The sequence below is a fragment of the Aedes albopictus genome, chromosome 1, assembly GCF_035046485.1.
Source record: "Aedes albopictus strain Foshan chromosome 1, AalbF5, whole genome shotgun sequence".
NCBI classification, from domain to species: domain Eukaryota; kingdom Metazoa; phylum Arthropoda; class Insecta; order Diptera; family Culicidae; genus Aedes; species Aedes albopictus.
In genome coordinates, this window is record NC_085136.1 from 171,478,181 (window position 1) to 171,497,548 (window position 19,368).

Below are 19,368 nucleotides of genomic sequence, written 5' to 3' on the forward strand. Positions count from 1 at the left end.
AGGAAACGGCGGAACACGTTTTGTTCGTGTGGCCGCGTTTTCGCACAATGCATGACCGCATGCTTGCCACATGCGGGGAGGACACAACTCCGGACAACTTGGTCCAGAGGATGTGTAGGGATGAGTTTGGCTGGAACGCCGTTTCAACGGCTATTACCCACATCGTTCGGGAGTTACAGAGGAGGTGGCGCGTGGACTCAGAGAATGGCTAGTCCAGATGCAGTACAAGAGGTGGTCCAGGGGTTCGGAGTCGGCTTCGTAGGTCATACCGGTGCCCTGCGGTCGAGATCGACCCTTACAACGATTAAGTGGCCGCGGAGAGGAAGTCCCGGTAGCGGTGCTGTCGTGGCGTCGGTCTACTGGGTTGGATCCGAGCCCGCGGTTGTCTGCAACCTACGGGTGCATCCGATAGGGCCTGAAGGATAGTGATACCCTTCCTTACGGGCAGGTCAGATCGGGTTGCACGTGGGCATCAGTTCTTGATGTCCGCTCAGCAGTAGGGCGCGGGCGGGGTTAACCCTGCCCGCCTTCCGGAACAAAGGGAGTGGCGAGGACCACTCGGGAAACTGGCTAAGCGCCAGCATGCTACCGTGATGGACTCTCCAAAGCGAGTCATCGATGTTCGTTGCTGCAGGCTACGCAGCTAACCTTGTGGGTGCGATGTGCACTAGCCCCTCTCTGAAGCAATACCTTCTTGGTGGTTCCGGAGAGACGTAGGGTTTGGCGACCATAGGAATGGTTTGGTGGGTACGAGGAGAGAGTAGTCCTGGATTTTACTTTTGTTGTAGAAGACGGCCTGTCAGACCTACACTACCCTAACCTTCTGTTAGGGTGTCTGTTGAGCAGATTATCCCCCTATGGTTTAGAAGGAAAAAAAAAGACCTATAGGATGTTACATGGCATCAGTAATGCAACAATTACCGATCGATTTTGTTTATAGATCTTGAGGCCTTGACTCGTAGAAGTTCTTGGATGCACTATATCATATTTGAAAATAACTTCTCTGCAGAACCATGCTCCATGGGCCTGTAAGATGTTACACCATATTTAAAATGTAGAAAAAAATCCATCAATTACGCTTGTAGATATTAAATTCTGCACTCGTAGAAATTCTGGATGACCTAGAATATCTTTGGAAAAAAGTTCTCTACAGAACCATGCTTCATCTTAAGACCTTATCTCACGGAAGTTCTTGGATGACCTAGAACATCTTTGCAAATGACATCTGCGTGTTCAATAAATCTGTATGACTTTACACCGTATCAGTAATGTAACAACAATGAATTAACTACATCGGCTGTTTTCCTACTCTCCGCATCGACCAATGTGGCGCTAGCTTCTATGCGCGAAAAATCGCTAAAAGTAAATCGCAAAAATATTGTATGGCGAATACAATCTAAAGGCAAATTTCTCGAAGTGGAACACATTATTCGAAAAAATATTTGGTAGTGGTTGTGCACAATGGTGACCACTATTAAGGCTACCAAATATTTTTTCGGGAAAAGCTTTCTATTTCAAGTAATTCGAGTTTAGATGCATTTCGCCATACAAAATTAAATTGATTTACTCCTGCTGATCAACTGTGGCTGCGCGCAAAGCGGGTAGTCCATTGATTGAATACGCTAGACGATCTTCAGGCATATACTCGCAGAAGTTCTTGGAGGTTCTGAATATCTTGGAAAAGTACGTCTCTACAGAACTATGCTCTGAAGACCTGTAGGATGTTACATCTTATCAGTAATGTAACTACAATCCATAGATTACGCTTGTAGATCTCAAGGCCACTACTCGCGGAAGTTCTTGGTTTTCCTAGAATATCCTAGAATAACTTCCGTTCAGAACTATGCTTCATGAACCTGTAGGATGTTACACCGTATAAGTAATGTGACAAAAATCCATTTATTACGCTTGTAGATCTTGAATTCTTTATTCGCGGAAATTCTTGGATGACCTAGAGCATATTTGGGAAATTTCTTTTCCACAGAACTATGCTCCATCGATCTGTAGGATGGTACACCGCATCAATAATATAACCAAAATTAATTGATTACGCTCGTAGATTTTCTGGTCTGAACTCTCGGAAGTTCTTGGAGGTCCTAGAATATCTTTAAAAACTACGTCTCTACAGAACTATGTTCTAAAGACCTGTATGATGTTGCACCGTATCAGTAATGTGACTACAATCCATCCATTACACTTGTAGATTTAAGGGCCTTAATTCGCGGAAGTCCTTGGATGCCCTAGAACATCCTTGAAAACAACATCTCTTCAGAACTATGCTCCATGGGCATGTAGCATGTAACACCGTATCAGTAATGTAACTACAATCCATCGATTACACTTGTAGATTTTAAGGCCACTACTCGCGGAAGTTCTTGGATGCCCTAGAATATTCTTGAAAGTTACTTCTCTTCAGAACTATGCTCCATGGACCTGTAGGATGTTACACCGTATCAATAATATAGAAACAATTAATTGATTACGCTCGTAGATTTTCAGGCCTGAACTCTCGAATGTTCTAGGAGATCCTAGAATATCTTCAAAAACTACGTCTCTACAGAACTATGCTCTAAGGACCTTTAGGATGTTGCACCGTATCAGTAATGTGACTACAATTCATCCATTACGCTTATAGATCTTAAGGCTTTTATTCGCGGAAGTTCTTGGATGCCCAAGAATATCTTTGAAAACAACATCTCTTCAGAACTATGCTCCATGGACCTGTAGGATGTTACACCGTATCAATAATATAGAAACAATTAATTGATTACGCTCTTAGATTTTCAGGCCTGTACTCTCGGAAGTTATTGGAGATCTTAGAATATCTTTGAAAACTACGTCTCTACAGAACTATGTTGTAAGGACCTGTAGGATGTTGCACCGTATTAGTAATGTGACTACAATCCATCGATTACGCTTGTACAGGGGATAGACAAAATGATCGGAACAGGCAAAATTTTCCCTTCTCAAAAAAATTTCAAATAGCTGTTACTTTTCGAAAAGTGCATCGAATATTCTCAAATTTTTGCTGTAAGTTGATCAACTATTTTTGTATCAGTGGACAAAATTTGGAAAAGATCGGGCCATACTGCACGAAGTTATAGACATTTTGGAAAAAGCTAGAATTATCCGATAGCCAACTTTGAGCTGTTATATCTCCGGGTTCAATGAACCGAATGCAATGAAATTTTGACCATTTATGACTTATATAATGAGCTTTGAAAAACTTTTAACATAACTTAAAATTCTTAACACGGAAGAAAATTATAACGATTAGATTATTCTTCTAATAAAACCCCAATTTTTTTTAAATTTCAACATCGTTTCAAAATTCAAGATGTTAATTATAGTTCATTTGAATTCCCTCTTATTGTCTGAAGTACAGATATGTTTTAAAGGAAAGTAACAACATAGGCGGCAATTCATTGAAAAAGTAATGGGATACATATTAAAAATAGACCAATTTACTGAAAAATCATAAAATTAATTAAATTGCTATAACTTTTTCTCTTGTTAATAATTTCAAGTTGTTTCGAACGTTTTTCAAAGCTCAATATATAAGTCATAAATGGACACAATTTCATTGCATTCGGTTCATTGAATCCGGAGATATAACAGCTCAAAGTTGGCTATCGAATAATTCTACCTTTTTCTAAAATGCCTATAACTTCGTGCAGTATAACCCAATCTTTCTCAAGTTTTGTCCACTGATACACAACTAGTTGATCAACTTATAGTCAAAATTTGAGAATATTTGAGGCACTTTTCGAAAAGTTACAGCTAATTGGACATTTTTTGAAAAATGAAAATTTTGCCTATCCCGATCATTTTGTCTATCCCCTGTATATCGTAAGACCTTTGTTCGCGGAAGTTCTTGGATGTCTTAAAATATCATTAAAATAACTTCTCTTCAGAACTATGCTTCATGGACCTGCACGATGTTACTCTGCATCAGTAATATAGCATCAATTAATTGATTACGCTCGTAGGTTTTCAGGCCTGTACTCGCGGAAGTTCTTGGAGGACCTAGAATATCTTGGAAACGTAATTCTCTACAAAACTATGCTCTAAGGACCTGTAGGATGTTGCACCGTATCAGTAATGTAACTACAATCCATCGATTACACTTGTAGATCTTAAGGCCACTGCTCGCGGAAGTTCTTGGATGCCCAAGAATATCCTTGAAAATAACATCTCTTCAGAACTATGCTCCATGGAGCTGTAGTATGTTACACCGTATCAGTAATGTAACAAAAATACATTTGCTACGCTTGTGGATGTTGAATTCTTTATTCGCGGACATTTTTGGATGACCTAGAGCATATTTAGGAAATAGTTTTCTACAGAACCATGCTCCATGGATCTGTAGGATGTTACACCGCATCAATAATATAGCAACAATTAATTGATTACGCTCATAGATTTTCAGGCCTGTACTCTCGGAAGTTCTTGGAGGTCCTACAATATCTTTGAAAACTACGTCTCTACAGAACTGTGGTCTAAAAGACCTGTATGATGTTGCACCGTATCAGTAATGTGACTACAATCCATCGATTACGCTTGTAGATCTTAAGGCCTTTATTCGCGGAAGTTGCCCTAGAATATCCTTGAAAATGTCCTAGAATATCCTTGAAAATAACTTCTCTTCAAAACTATGCTCCATGGACCTGTAGGACGCTGAACCATACTCCAGAAATAACTTTTAGGAAACCTCCCATTTAACCCCTCCTAGCCCCCCATATATTAAACCCCAGCCCCCCCCCCCCCCCTTCAAGAAACAGACCCCCACCCCACACTTCCCTTTCCTGCAGACCTCTTACATCATCATCCGCCTTCACCTCATACCACTTTTCAACTCCCTTGCAACCTTTTCCCATAAATCCCATTTCTTCCTTTTAGTAAGAGTTCCCTTCTAGACACTTAGCGCGAGAAAGTTGAAAAACCGTGTTAATGAATTAACTACATCGGCTGTTTTCCTACTCTCCGCATCGACCAATGTGGCGCTAGCTTCTATGCGCGAAAAATCGCTAAAAGTAAATCGCAAAAATATTGTATGGCGAATACCATCTAAAGGCAAATTCTTCAAAGTGGAACACATTATTCGAAAAAATATTTGGTAGTGGTTGTGCACAATGGTGACCACTATTAGGCCTAGCAAATATTTTTTCGGTAAATGCTTTGTATTTCAAGTAATTCAAGTTTAGATGCATTTCGCCATAAAAAATTAAATTGATTTACTCCTGCTGATCAACTGTGGCTGCGCGCAAAGCGGGTAGTCCATTCGCGAATCCGTGTAAAAAACCGTGTTAATGAACTACCTGCTTTGCGCGCAGCCACAGTTGATCAGCAGGAGTAAATCAATTTAATTTTTTATGGCGAATTGCATCTTAACTTGAATTACTTGAAATACAAAGCTTTTCCCATACAATATTTTTACGATTTACTTTTAGCGATTTTTCGCGCATAGAAGCTAGCGCCACATTGGTCGATGCGGAGAGTAGGAAAACAGCCGATGTAGTTAATTCATTCGCGAAACCGTGTAAAAAAAAACCGTGTAAAAAAAGACCTTAGTGTAATGTATTCCACTTCGATAAATTTGCCTTTACATGCTATTCGCCATACAATATTTTTGCGATTTACTTTTAGCGATTTTTTGCGCATAGAAGCTAGCGCCACATTGGTCGATGCGGAGAGTAGGAAAACAGCCGATGTAGTTAATTCATTGAAAAGGTATCTTCGATGAAATATTTACTTTTGGACTCAACACTATCTTGGGAGAATCATATTAAAAGCTTAGAAAAAAAAGGTTGCTTCTATGTGTGGCATGGTATACCGAGTTAGTTCGTTTGTGTCGCGTCAAGTTCTTTTAGAGTTCTACTACGCCTGTATACATTCTCTTCTTCAATACTATCTAGGCTGATCGGGAAAAGAAGCTAACATTGATGGTTAACTTCCAAACGAGCCCGAACAGCCTGTGAGAAAAAAAAGTTGTCTATCCCAAACATTTTGGCCATCCCCTGTATTTTTAGGGGTTGAACACATTTTCGATGTTTGCATGAATTTTAAATTTTACCCAAACAAAAATCGTAAGAAAATTGAACAGGAGGCACTGAAATATAGTTTCCCCGATAGAGCTGAAATTTAACATGATTGATATGGCACTAAAATGAACCCTTAATGAAAGTTATAAATCACTGTATAAACTAAATATGACATTCGGAGTTCGAACTCTTATACGTAATCTAATACAATTCGCGTTTTTAATAAAACGAACTATTTAGTTGAAGTAGTCTTTTAAATCCTTTGAAAATTAAAAAAAATAAACACTATGATTAAAAAAAAATCTAAGTTTTTAATGATTATTACCTTATTACCTTACGCCAAGGCAACACTATTTAGCCCATTGACACACAATAATGGACTCGCTGAGCAAATTTAACTCAAGGCATCGCAGCTATCGTGACCAATCATAAGCTAGGTTAGCTGATGTGCTTCAGCTAGTCAGAGAATAAGTAGGTATGCCGCTGTGTACTTTCAGAACCAGTGGTAGCGTGTCACAATTAACGGAAAGCTTCGCGCTGTGCACCCTAAACTAGTGAGCTTTGAACGTTATCTAATTGCACTTACTGATGGTTTTCTCGATAATCCTAGCGTTGGATTTGCTAGCTCTTTGCCTGTTTGGATTGCGACGCTTTCCACTTTTACTCTCGTTCAAGTCGTTATTGCGGCATCGCACATGATGCACAATCGACAACAGAAGAAGCACTATCACCAATCGATTACAGGGCACGAGTCTCATTTTTGTCTATTACTGTACATTTAATTCACACGTTCCGTATTATTATTCCGTTTTTACCATTTGGGCGCTCATTCACGAGATTTACCTCAATCACGACTCGGTTACTGTTGCTCAAAATCCTTGATCTGTTTATTGGATAGTTGTTAGCACTGAACTATACCAGGTATCACTACTCTTCAATTTTTATTACAATTCCTCTCACTTTTGTAGGTGAGATCACGCAGTAGTGGAAGAAAGAAAATATTGTTTCGAGACTGAAACTTTCAAAATCACTAGTAGCATTAACATACAACGAGTAGGTAAGTGAACACTCGCCTATTAAAATCTCGGTCAGATGTAGGTATGGTGGTTTTCAGCAGGTACTGTGTTATTTCACAAATCACACAAGAGCTCTTTTTATGTCTACTGAGATCTTTACGATCAGAAATGAGAACTGGACTGGAGTCTGATGTATTTGCACTGCCCTAGAAGCCGGTTAGTAAAAAAATAAAACTCTAGAAGCTATTTCGCGTTAGTGTCTTGCCGCGGCAAAAGTCGAAGGTAGATTGAAATGCTAATTCTTTTGCATTGCGCTATTAAGCTTGGGTATGTGGTTTCGGTTCGCTTGCCGTTGTCGGTACCAACCATACATGCATGGTAGAGATCCACGTGCATTGGCCGCTCGTCGGCATAGGAAAGAGTGTGAAATTTGTACTCCGGTTGCTTTGATTCGATTGTTTGGCCTTCAACAGCGAGGATTAATTATCTTTTTTTTTCGCGCTAGTAACCGGCTGATCGTCTCTGAGGCAGTAACATTGAATCGTTTTAGCGACCGTAGAAATGCATGCTGCGTCGTTGCTCTTTTTAGTGCCTGAATCTTTAAAAGGAAGGACACTGCATATCGCCAAATGGAAGAAATAAAATGCGACACTATTTAGAGTAGATGCTTCAATTTTAAGACTACGTTTCAGGTCAAATCCAGGCAATGGACTACCCGCTTTGCGCGCAGCCACAGTTGATCAGCAGGAGTAAATCAATTTAATTTTGTATGGCGAAATGCATCTAAACTCGAATTACTTGAAATAGAAACCTTTCCCGAAAAAAATATTTGGTAGCCTTAATAGTGGTCACCATTGTGCACAACCACTACCAAATATTTTTTCGAATAATGTGTTCCACTTTGAGAAATTTGCCTTTAGATCGTATTCGCCATGCAATATTTTTGCGATTTACTTTTAGCGATTTTTCGCGCATGGAAGCTAGCGCCACATTGGTCGATGCGGAGAGTAGGAAAACAGCCGATGTAGTTAATTCATTACAGGTCGGACTCGATTATCCGGAGACTCGATTATCCGGAGACTCGATTATCCGGATACTCGATTATCCGGAATTCGATTATCCGGAATTTTAGACTCGATTATCCGGAGTATTTTTATTGCGATATTTTTTTTATTTCAATGATAAAATTTAACATAATTAAGTATTATAACATTGTGCTGACACGATTTTGGAAGCCCCCGATTCCGTTTTTCTCCGATTTTGTCGTCTTTTTAACCCGAATATGTTAACCTCTTTTAACGAGAAAATTGAAATGTTTTACACTCAGAATTAACATTTTACATTTCCAGTATTTTACAGTGTATTTCAAATTCAGTTGATAACTTTTGGCGTCATATACACATTACGTAACAAAAAAATCTCGCGTTATATTTGAAAATGGCCAAACTATTTTAAATCTCTGCTCAGCGAGTAAACGCTGAATTTTGCATCTGTTTTCAAAACATGCCGTGAATCATCCGGGAAATTTTCAAATAATGATTGCTGACATTTTTTGTTGGGATTCCATCAGGATTTTATACTGGAATTCTTCTACGGATTTTCGTAGTTGTTCTTTAAATACCCACAGTTGGATCATTTTTTTTTTCTAGGAATTATTTATGGGATTCTTATGGGGCTTTCTCCAGGTATTTCTTAAAGTTTCCTCTGGAATGGACTACCCGCTTTGCGCGCAGCCACAGTTGATCAGCAGGAGTAAATCAATTTAATTTTGTATGGCGAAATGCATCTAAACTTGAATTACTTGAAATACAAGGCTTTTCCCGAAAAAAATATTTGGTAGGCTTAATAGTGGTCACCATTGTGCACAACCACTACCAAATATTTTTTCGAATAATGTGTTCCACTTTGAAGAATTTGCCTTTAGATGGTATTCGCCATACAATATTTTTGCGATTTACTTTTAGCGATTTTTCGCGCATAGAAGCTAGCGCCACATTGGTCGATGCGGAGAGTAGGAAAACAGCCGATGTAGTTAATTCATTTTCTGTTGATATTCCACCAGAAAGTTCTTGAGGATTCCTTTAGGTATAACTGCAGAAATTTCTCCTAGGATTCTTTTAGGAGTTCTTAATTATTTTCTACAGGATATCTTACATGGATTTCTCCAGAAATTCTTCCGGATATTCCTCAGAATTCTTTTAGAGATTTCTCCAGGAAATTTTAAATTAGGCTTGTCCACTTTTTCAAAAACGTTCTCTGACTCTCAAGTCCACCCCATATTTTGATTTGCATCCAAAAAGAAGTGACTGGTCAAAACTTAAGCCAAATCCATTGAAATTAAGAGGTCCAAAGCATGATTGTCCCCGAAGCTAGTTTTTAGGACATATTGGGCTTTCACGAATTTTAATAATTTTCGCTCAACTCCTACATCATTGATGCCAAAGAAGCAAATAACCAGCAAAAGCAGTAACTTCTTTTTGGATTTCAATCAAAATATGGAGATGGACTTGAGAATCAGAGAGCACTTTTTAAAATTAGACTGGTCTATTCTACCTATACTCCTTCAGGAGTTTGACCAACATGTTTGTTAGGTTGGCATCACTGCTCCCAGTATCGTGTGTATTATAGACACACGGAAGAGGCTGTTTCTAGATTAGAACACTCTGAAAATTAACCCTGAATTCATCATACAACAGACCCATTCACTTCAAAAGTTTATTCTTGTCCCAAAACATTTTCTTCAATTTACACAAATCACACCCCTTTCCCTCAACCATGCCATCTTTAGGGAACATCCATTAAGTACGTTACGCTAAAATTGGAAATTTTTATACGGATTTTTTCCGTGACGTAATTATTGGATGGCCCCTTACTGTTTTTGTTTTGTTTCACGAACCCAGAACCTTTTTATTTAGTTCAAAATTGACAGAAAAGTGCCCCGATCTTATCAACCTAAAACACTATCAGGATCTCACTGAATGAGCCATTTTACGAACTGACAACAATGTTGATGATGATATTGGTTTTTACCTAGGTGCTGCGAATAGAAACAATTTTATTTTTCAAGTTAGCCAACTCACACCTACACACTCCCGGCACACAGCTTGTAAACACGCACGAGCGTTCAATTTTCTTGCAACCACCTCTCTCAGCGCGGTTGTCAAACACGCCGTCGCGACGCTGTTCGGAAATGGTAAACATGGTCAATCCACCATTATTCCAATTTTGTTATCGTGTTCAAAGTTTATTATTTTCCATTCGCGATGGAAATTTTAATGGATAGTTGTTACAAAATTAGATAAAATAGGCTCAAAGCAATGTTTATCCTTCTCCTCGCTTTCCAACGGCTTGACAGCGGCTAATGAAGATATCGTGACAACAGGTTTGATTATATCCGCAGCACCTAGATAACAATACCCTTCAATCAATCACACTGGTTCAACAAAGTTTAACATAACCTCCATCTTCAATGTTTGGCTCCCGATGTTTGGCTCCCGCTGAGAGAGCATATTGAGTCAGTCCGCGATACTCAGGTTTTTACGGGTTATTGGACACTACCTCCTGTCAAAATTCATTCATAAAATCGGCTCGTAAAATGGACTATACAGCATATAAAGGGAATGTCCATACATTACGTCACATTTTGAGAGGAGCGGGGACATGCAGCAAATTGTGATGACCCATTAAAACTTCAGAAAACTTACATGAAAAGTGTGACTAGGGGAAGCAGCAAAAAAGTTTTTTTTACGTAATTTATGGACGATCCCTTATTCGAATTTCTGGTTACGCCACTGCTTCATGAAAATAAAATTACATAAACATATATTTTCAAACATTTTTGAATTTTGATTTTATTTTTATATGCGATTCGATTCCGGAAAATTCGATTATCCGGAGTGAAATAAAAATCGATACTCCGGATAATCGAGTCCGACCTGTATTTGAATTAAGATAACCTTGGAAAAAGCTAGGCTAAAATTCGTCTGTAGGGTACTGCATTGTTTTGATTTTGTATGGGATTTTGACGTTTCTTGGCCTTATTGTTTGCACAATTTCTGTAAGAGTGAAAGAGAAGGAGAGAATTTCATGCAATGCCCTGTTCGTCGTGAGGATAATAGTCATGAGCACACACAAAACTTTTTAAAGTTTCAATTATGATTTCACGCTAAAAGCAACATGGTATAGACATACATCTTAGAATTACAGTTCAAAAGCAGAAATCTTTAGAAGCAGGCTTCACGAACAATGGATTACCCGCATGGGTGCGTTCACATGACAGTTGTCACCAGAAGTTAAATATTTTGTTTGGCGAATTTCTTAAAGTTTCTTTTCCCAAAAAAAATATTTGGTAGGCACCAAAGCGGTTATCATTGTGCACATCTGCTACCAAATATTTTCAATCATCCCCTATTGAGTTTTTGAGTGATAAAACAGGGACAGTGATATCGAGATTTTTTTTCATTTATTAACTTTATCATTAATTTAAAACAGTTTCAAGCTTAGTAATGAAGGTCTTTTGTTAAACTCTAGTAAGATGTTGGTGAGAGTTAAAAAAACGTTTTAGACACGGGGACCATAATAAACACATTGATAACCCCATTAATAGCCCCTCTCTTTTGACTGAAAACACCTTTTACCCTTTTCATAAAATAGAGTGTAGAATTAGTTTTAAGTAAATATTTATACACATAAAAAACTCCCTAAAAGTTGACGTAAATTTCGGACACTCCCAATACAATGTATAATTGTTTATTCTGTCGAGATTCCCGGTTTAGTGTCTACCAAATATTTTCTCGGTAAAAGCTTTCCATTTCGAAAAATTCGAGTTAAGATGATTTTCGCCATACAAAATAAAATGATTTTACTCCTGCTGACGAACATTCAACGCGCTCCCTGTAGGTAATCTATTGGAAAGTTTTTTGCAAGATTGATTTGTCCGGAGATTATTGTATGTTGCTTTCATAACAAAACGCGCTACCAACTTCCAGTTGGCATTTCTAAATCATCGCAATCAATCAAGCACCACCTCTGCTGCTGTTTGTGTTAGTGAGATCGGAGAATCGATCGATAAGGGGGGAAACCGTCAATAACCCCAAGTACAATTGTCCGAGTCGTCACAAGTAATCTGTACGATTAACACCTGTGGTAAGAGATATTATGATGATGCTAACATTTGTAAAGTTAGGCTTGAATTAATTTATAATACTGAATAATATGAAATGAAAACAACTTTTACAGATTAGATTCATTTCGTTTGATAAGCTTGTTTTTGGCTGCGTCCTTTGCATACATAGAATTTGAGCTTGTGTAGAAATGCTCATAGGACGAAGCGAAGCCAACTGTCATTTGCTCGAGAAAGAAAAGAGAGGAAGAGAATGTGTGTGTGTGTGAGAATTCCGAAGCTAGTCGACTGGTTGGTGGATTCGGCATCCGACGATGCCGTGATCGGTGAAAAAGAAAAGTTCAGTCAGTCAATTGGAGATTTGCAGAGAGCAACAGTCGTGTAGCAGCATTCCAGTTGAAAACGCTTCACGTTTTCAACTGGTTACGACATGGAGCAGTCGGTAGCTGAACCGGACGTATTTTCCTGAAAAGTGGAGTGTAGATAAAGTTGTACGGAAAGAAAGAAAACAGAGTTAAGAGTTAAAATAAGATTAGCCACAAAAAAAAAAGACAGAAACAAAATATATCAGAATGGAAAGAGCCAAAAAATAGATGAGGCCTAAAAAAAGAGAAAAGACGGAAAGAGAGAAAAAAAATAAATGACCGATTCGAGATGGAAAAAGCCTAAAAAATTGTGACAAACGACTAGCTCAGGCAGCCCTTCTTATTACTCAGGGTCGGCACTTCACTTGTGGGAGGACCCCCGACCCAAAACCAAGCCGAAGTGGACGAATAACACAGTCAAACAACAAACAGGATTCAGATGTAGAAAGCAAGCAAAAGAAGTCTTAAATTTCATTTCAAACTTTTATTGAGGACAACACATAGGGAAAGAAAAGGAAAACGTTGCGGCCGTTACGATGTCGGACATACCTGACGTCATGCATGGGTGGCAGGGGCGAGCTGTAGAACGGCTTAGTGGGCCACGGGTGGCATGCCGTGGGCTGTCGACGATCGCCGGTGGCTACCGGCCATGGGGTCTTGAACGATGAACACTGTCCGCTCGACCCACACCGGGGGAGGTTCTTCGGGCAGGGATTCGCCGGTGGGTACCGGCCGTGGTGTTCTGGACAGTGGATACCGTCCGCTCGACCCACGCCGGGGGAGGTTCTTCGTGGTTTAGATTTGCCGGTGGGTACCGGCCGTGGAGTTCCGAATAGTGGAACCCGTCCGCTCGACTCACGCCGGGGGAGGTTCTTCGTAGGTTAGGTTCGCCGATGGGTACCGGCCGTGGAGTTCCGAAAGGTGGAAACCGCCCGCTCGACCCACGCCGGGGGAGGTTCTTCGGGCGCAGACTCGCCGGTGGGTACCGGCCGTGGTGTTCTGAACGGTGGATACCGTCCGCTCGACCCACGCCGGGGGAGGTTTTCGTAGGTTAAATTCGCCAATGGGTACCGGCCGTGGAGTTCCGAACGGTGGAAACCGTCCACTCGACCCACGCCGGGGGAGGTTCTTTGTGGTTTAGGGTTGCCGGTGGACACCGGCCGTGATCTTCCGAACGATGGACAAGGGTCGCTCGAGACACGTGGCACACAAGATAGAAGCCGTGGAAACCCGTGATCGCAGAAGTTGTGGTCAATTTCACGTGTTCTGGTTCACTTTTCACTAGACCGGGCTATCTATTCCGAACGTCCTATTGGCCGAGAAACTGGTCGGTCTCTCACATCACTTGCACTCGCGGAATCGATCCCGGAAGGCTTCTTTTTGGTTTCAATGTCTCGAGGATTTTCTCCACTGATGCCTCAGAAACACTCAGCCTTGGCTGAAGAAGGGTTACGGCGGCTACCGACACGTCTAACTTCAAGCGTGTTCTGGCATCAACTGCCGAACATCGGTTTCGTTGTTTCCCTCGTACCGACGATTCTCCTCCGAACATTTCGCTCTCTCCGTTTTCGTTCGTCATATGGAGCGGATATTGGGTTTCCTGATCGCTCCAACCAACGGGGTGAACTTAGAGATGCCAGCCGTTTTGGGATGTTAGAAGGTACGAGGGGATTAGCCTCACATTAAAATTTCAAATGAAATCCACTTGCAAAAAAGTATCCTTCATTGGTGGATAACTGTACTACTCTCCACTTGGATGGGCTTGTTACGGTTTCAACTGGTAACAAAATAAATGGGGCTTTAGAAAAAATAAAGAGAGAAAATGACGGAAATGAGATATAGAGCAAAAAAGTAGATGCGTAAAAAAAATGACGAGAGACAAGAGATGGAAAAAAATTTTAAAAAAAATAATGGAAAAGGCAAAAAAATAAGTGACAAAAAAAAAAGAAAAAAAAAACGATGCATAGAGAAATAATGGAGCGAAGTAAGGAAGGTGGCATTTTTTGTTGTGTTTGGAGATGGTATTTTTAACATGTAAGAATTAATACCGTAATTTAAAGGGCAAGAATTCTGCAATTGGGAACGCAAGGCTGATGTTGATAGCGGTCACCAGTGAGTTTCGGATGCCATGTGAATGTGATGGAGGAATTTTGGCAGTCTGAAGAGTGTTTAGCCGAATCAACGGAAAGATAGGTTTGAGAACTACTACCGGTTAAGAGAGTTCTTCCACCGACTTGGTGAAGTAATGAACCTTTGCTGGATTGGAAAAGACAGTTCCTGCGACCGGTGGGGATAGTTTCCCACCGCATCATTGGAGTGAAGTTTAAATCTGGCTTGGATGTGAATTGGAGTTGTATCGAGTTTGAGCAGGATATGAACAGGATTTGGATTGAGATTAGTGAGCTTTTAAAATAGTGAGACTAGTGAAATTAAGAGCTTTTGCGGAACACATGGTGAGTGTTGTTCACGGATGTATTGTGTGCATAGGATGGAGAACTTTCACATGTTTGGAAAGAGTTTTGGGCTTCGCAGTCGTTCGGTTAGCGGCGTCAGTCGGCTAGACGTTTCATAAGCTTCGTTGTGTGTGTGATTTAAACTCCAGTCGATGATTTTTTTTCGTAAAACGAAAATTCTTCATTGAACCATTAGGAGCTTTTGTGTTTATGTTTTATGTTTTGCCCATTGCATAATGTTAGTAATCGTTCAGTCTGTGCAACCTTTTGTTGAAGATGCTGTAGTGTGAGTTCATCTGTCGGATCAACATAAGACATGGTAGTTTGAAAACAGTCTTAAGTGGATAAATAAATGTTAGGAATTCTGCCGGTTGAAAGAGATCGTTCTTCTCTCCTCCAGGAAAGGAGAGTTCAATGGGAGGAAAATAGGATTTTGATTGAATTTTCAATATATATTGAATATGAATAAAATTTCAATTGGGCGTGGATGGAAATGGAAATGAGTTTGTATTTAGATATGATGTGGATTAAATTTGAATTGAGGTTTGATTTTATTTCAATTGGACGGGATTCTTAGAATTTGGCTTTGATTTGGATAGGGGTTTGATTCCATTTGAATTGGATTTTAATTTGATAGGATTCAACTGGATTTGAAATTCATATTAATAGGATTCGGACTGCTTTGTAACTGATTTGGATTCGAATTGGATGGGATTGAAATTGACTTTAGGATAGTTTCAGATTGGTTTTGTAATATCTTTGGATTTGACATAAAAACAAATTTATGAGGGTTGACTTGGATTTTTATTAGATTTGAATTGGTTGTGGATTGGATTGGAATCGAATAGCATTTGGATTGGATTTAGATGAGATTGGCGTTAGATTTGGATTGGATTAGTTTGAATTTAGATTTGATTGGATGCGGATTGAATTTTGATTGCATTTCGATTTGATTTATATTGGATTTGATTAGATTTGCAGTAGATTTGGATTGGATTTGGATTGGATTTAGATATGGTTTGGACTTGGATTGGATTGGATTTGAATTGGATTTGGATTGGATTTAGAATGGATTGGATTCGGATTGAATTTGGATTAGATTTGCAGTAGATTTGGATTGGATTTGGATTGAATTTGGATTTGGATTGAATTTGTATTGGATTTGGATTTGGATTGGATTTGGATTAGATTTGCAGTAGATTTGGATTGGATTTTGATTTAAATTTGGATTGGATTTGGATTCAAAATGGGTTTGGATTAGATTTGGGATTGGATTTACAGTAGATTAGAATTTGGATTGGATTTGGCTTAGACATGGTTTGGATTTGGGTTGTATTCGGATTGCATTTGGGTTAAATGTGGACTGGATTTGAGTTGGCTGTGAATTGAATTAAGATTCGAAATGAGTTGGAATTGAAGTGAATTTGAATTAGAGTTCCATTAGACAGGATCGGTTTGGATTGTATTTAGATTGGATTGGATTCGGATTGGATTTGGATTGGATTTGGACTTGATTCAGGGTGGATTTTGATTGTATTGGATTGGGATCGGATTTGGACTGGATTTAGATTGGCTTTTGATTAGATTGGGTTCGGATCGAATTTGGATTGGATTTGGATTGGATTTAGATTGGATTGGATTCGGATTGGATTTGGAATCGAAGTGGGTTTGGATTGAATTTGGATTAGATTTGCAGTAGATTTGGATTGGCTTTGGATTAAAATTTGTATTGGATTTGTATTAGATATGGTTTGGATTTGGGTTGTATTCGGATTGCATTTGGATTAAAAGTGGACTGGATTTGATTTGACTGTGAATTGGATTAAGATTCGAAATAGGCTTGGAGTGGATTTGAATTCGATTTCCATTAGACTTGGATCTGATTTGGATTGTATTTTTATAGGATTGGATTTGGATTGGATTCGGAATAGATTTTGATTGCATCTGAATTAGATTTGGACTGGATCTCGATTGGATTTGGTTTGGATTTAGGGTGAATTTTAATTGTATTGGATTCGGATCGGATTTGGATTAGATTTGCAGTAGATTTAGATTAGATTTGAATTTGGATTGGATTTGGATTGGATATAGATTGGATTAGGATTCGGATTGGATCTGGATCGAATTTGGATTAGTGTTGCAGTAGATTTGAATTGGATTTAGGATGGATTTTGATTGCATTGAATTCGGATCGGATGTGGATAAGATTTGAATTTGGATTGGATTTGGATTGGATTTAGATTGGATTGGATTTAGATTGGATTGGATTCGGATTAGATTTGGAATCGAAGTGGGTTTGGATTGAATTTGGATTAGATTTGCAGTAGATTTGGATTGGCTTTGGATTAAAATTTGTATTGGATTTGTATTAGATATGGTTTGGATTTGGGTTGTATTCGGATTGAATTTGGATTAAAAGTGGACTGGATTTGATTTGGCTGTGAATTGGATTAAGATTCGAAATAGGTTTGGAGTGGATTTGAATTAGATTTCCATTAGACTTGGATCTGATTTGGATTGTATTTTGATTGGATTGGATTTGGATTGGATTTGGAATAGATTTTGATTGCATCTGAATTAGATTTGGACTGGATCTCGATTGGATTTGGTTTGGATTTAGGGTGAATTTTAATTGTATTGGATTCGGATCGGATTTGGATTAGATTTGCAGTAGAATTAGATTAGATTTGAATTTGGATTGGATTTGGATTGGATATAAATTGGATTAGGATTCGGATTGGATCTGGATCGAATTTGGATTAGTGTTGCAGTAGATTTGAATTGGATTTAGGATGGATTTTGATTGCATTGAATTCGGATCGGATGTGGATAAGATTTGAATTTGGATTGGATTTGGATTGGATTTGAATTCGATTTAGATTGGATTTATGTGGGATTGGATTCGGATCGAATTTGGATTGGATTTGCAGTAGATTTGGATGGGATTTGAATTTGAATTCGATTCAGATTAGATTAGATTCGGATCGCATTTGAATTAGATTTGCAGTAGAATTGGATTTGATTGGATTGGATTGGATTTGGATTGGATTTGGATTTTGGGTTTGGGTAGGATTTGAATTTGGAATGGATCTGGATAAGTTATGATTTGGATATGTATATGCTGGTTTGGAGCGGACTTGGATGTGCTTGTATCGATGAGTTTATGATATCGTTAATATTTTGCGTTTATAAAGTTTATTGTTGAATCACTTGTTTGTAATAAATAGAAACACATGAATTTTTTTATACATACTACGATTTATTGAATGGAAGAAGCGGAAAGTGATGAATTGGAATATACGAAATCAAATTTTGAATAATTGTTTCATAATTTTACTGGGATAGTAAAATGTGTGCATGAAAACAGTGAAAAATACAGATAGTTGTTGAGTATTTTTAACGTTATACTAAAGTACGGAGCGAACTAACTAAAGGTTCAATGTAGCATGATAAACAATGTGATATTTATTAGATGCTGTTATACAAATGCATTACTTGAAAAAGAAAAAAATATTTCCATTATACATCACATTGCATGTCACAATATTGTCTGAATAATTTTAATTGAAGAGTAGAGGTAAGGGAGAATGTGATAAGAGATATAATGATGATGCTAACATTTGTAAAGTTAGGCTTGAATTAATTTATAATGCTGAATAATATGAAATGAAAACAACTTTTACAGATTAGATTCATTTCGTTTGTTAAGCTTGTTTTTGGCTGCGTCCTTTGCATGCATAGAATTTGAGCTTGTGTAGAAATGCTCATCGGACGAAGCGAAGCCAACTGTCATTTGCTCGAGAAAGAAAAGAGAGGAAGAGAATGTGTGTGTGTGAGAATTCCGAAGCTAGTCGACTGGTTGGTGGATTCGGCATCCGACGATGCCGTGATCGGTGAAAAAGAAAAGTTCAGTCAGTCAATTGGAGGTTGCAGAGAGCAACAACAGTCGTGTAGCAGCATTACAGTTGAAAACGCTTCACGTTTTCAACTGGTAAAGACAACACCCATCGCCACCCAATGCCATTTGGAATAACTTCTGCCCCCGCGATTTTTCAATCCATTATGGATCAAGTCCTGGATGGCATAGCTCACCTTGATGACATTATTGTTGGTGGTGCAACTGTCGAATTGGGCTGCAAAACGGTGAGTCGATAAGGAGAGCGTCCAATATAGCTCTGCACGGTCAGAAAATTCACACAAAACTGAGCTAAAGTGGGACAACTCAAAATTGAGTAAATTTTTTGTCCAGCGCTAGCGCTGGCCCAAGTGCGAAAATCTCATCAGTTTAAGCCGTATAATATTCTTGATGTTGTGAAGAATATTATACGGCTTACACCAGTTGGATTTTTGCACTTGGTCCAGCGCTATCGC

General features: G+C 38.9%; 1 protein-coding gene across 2 annotated transcripts in view; it reads right to left on the reverse strand.

Moving 5' to 3' along the window:
- The window catches only part of LOC109406378 (uncharacterized), a 76,441-nt gene extending 63,106 nt beyond the window's left edge, over positions 1 to 13,335 (reverse strand). Inside the window, exon 1 of one of the 2 annotated variants that reach the window (XM_019679476.3) lies at positions 13,094 to 13,335. In XM_019679476.3, the coding sequence (XP_019535021.1) occupies positions 13,094 to 13,103 (10 nt within the window). In that variant the 5' untranslated portion in view covers positions 13,104 to 13,335. Of the gene's footprint in view, positions 1 to 6,627; positions 7,594 to 13,093 lie in introns of those variants that run through there. The other variant, XM_029858350.2, reaches the window with a different exon arrangement.
- Between the last annotated feature and the right edge of the window lie 6,033 nt (positions 13,336 to 19,368).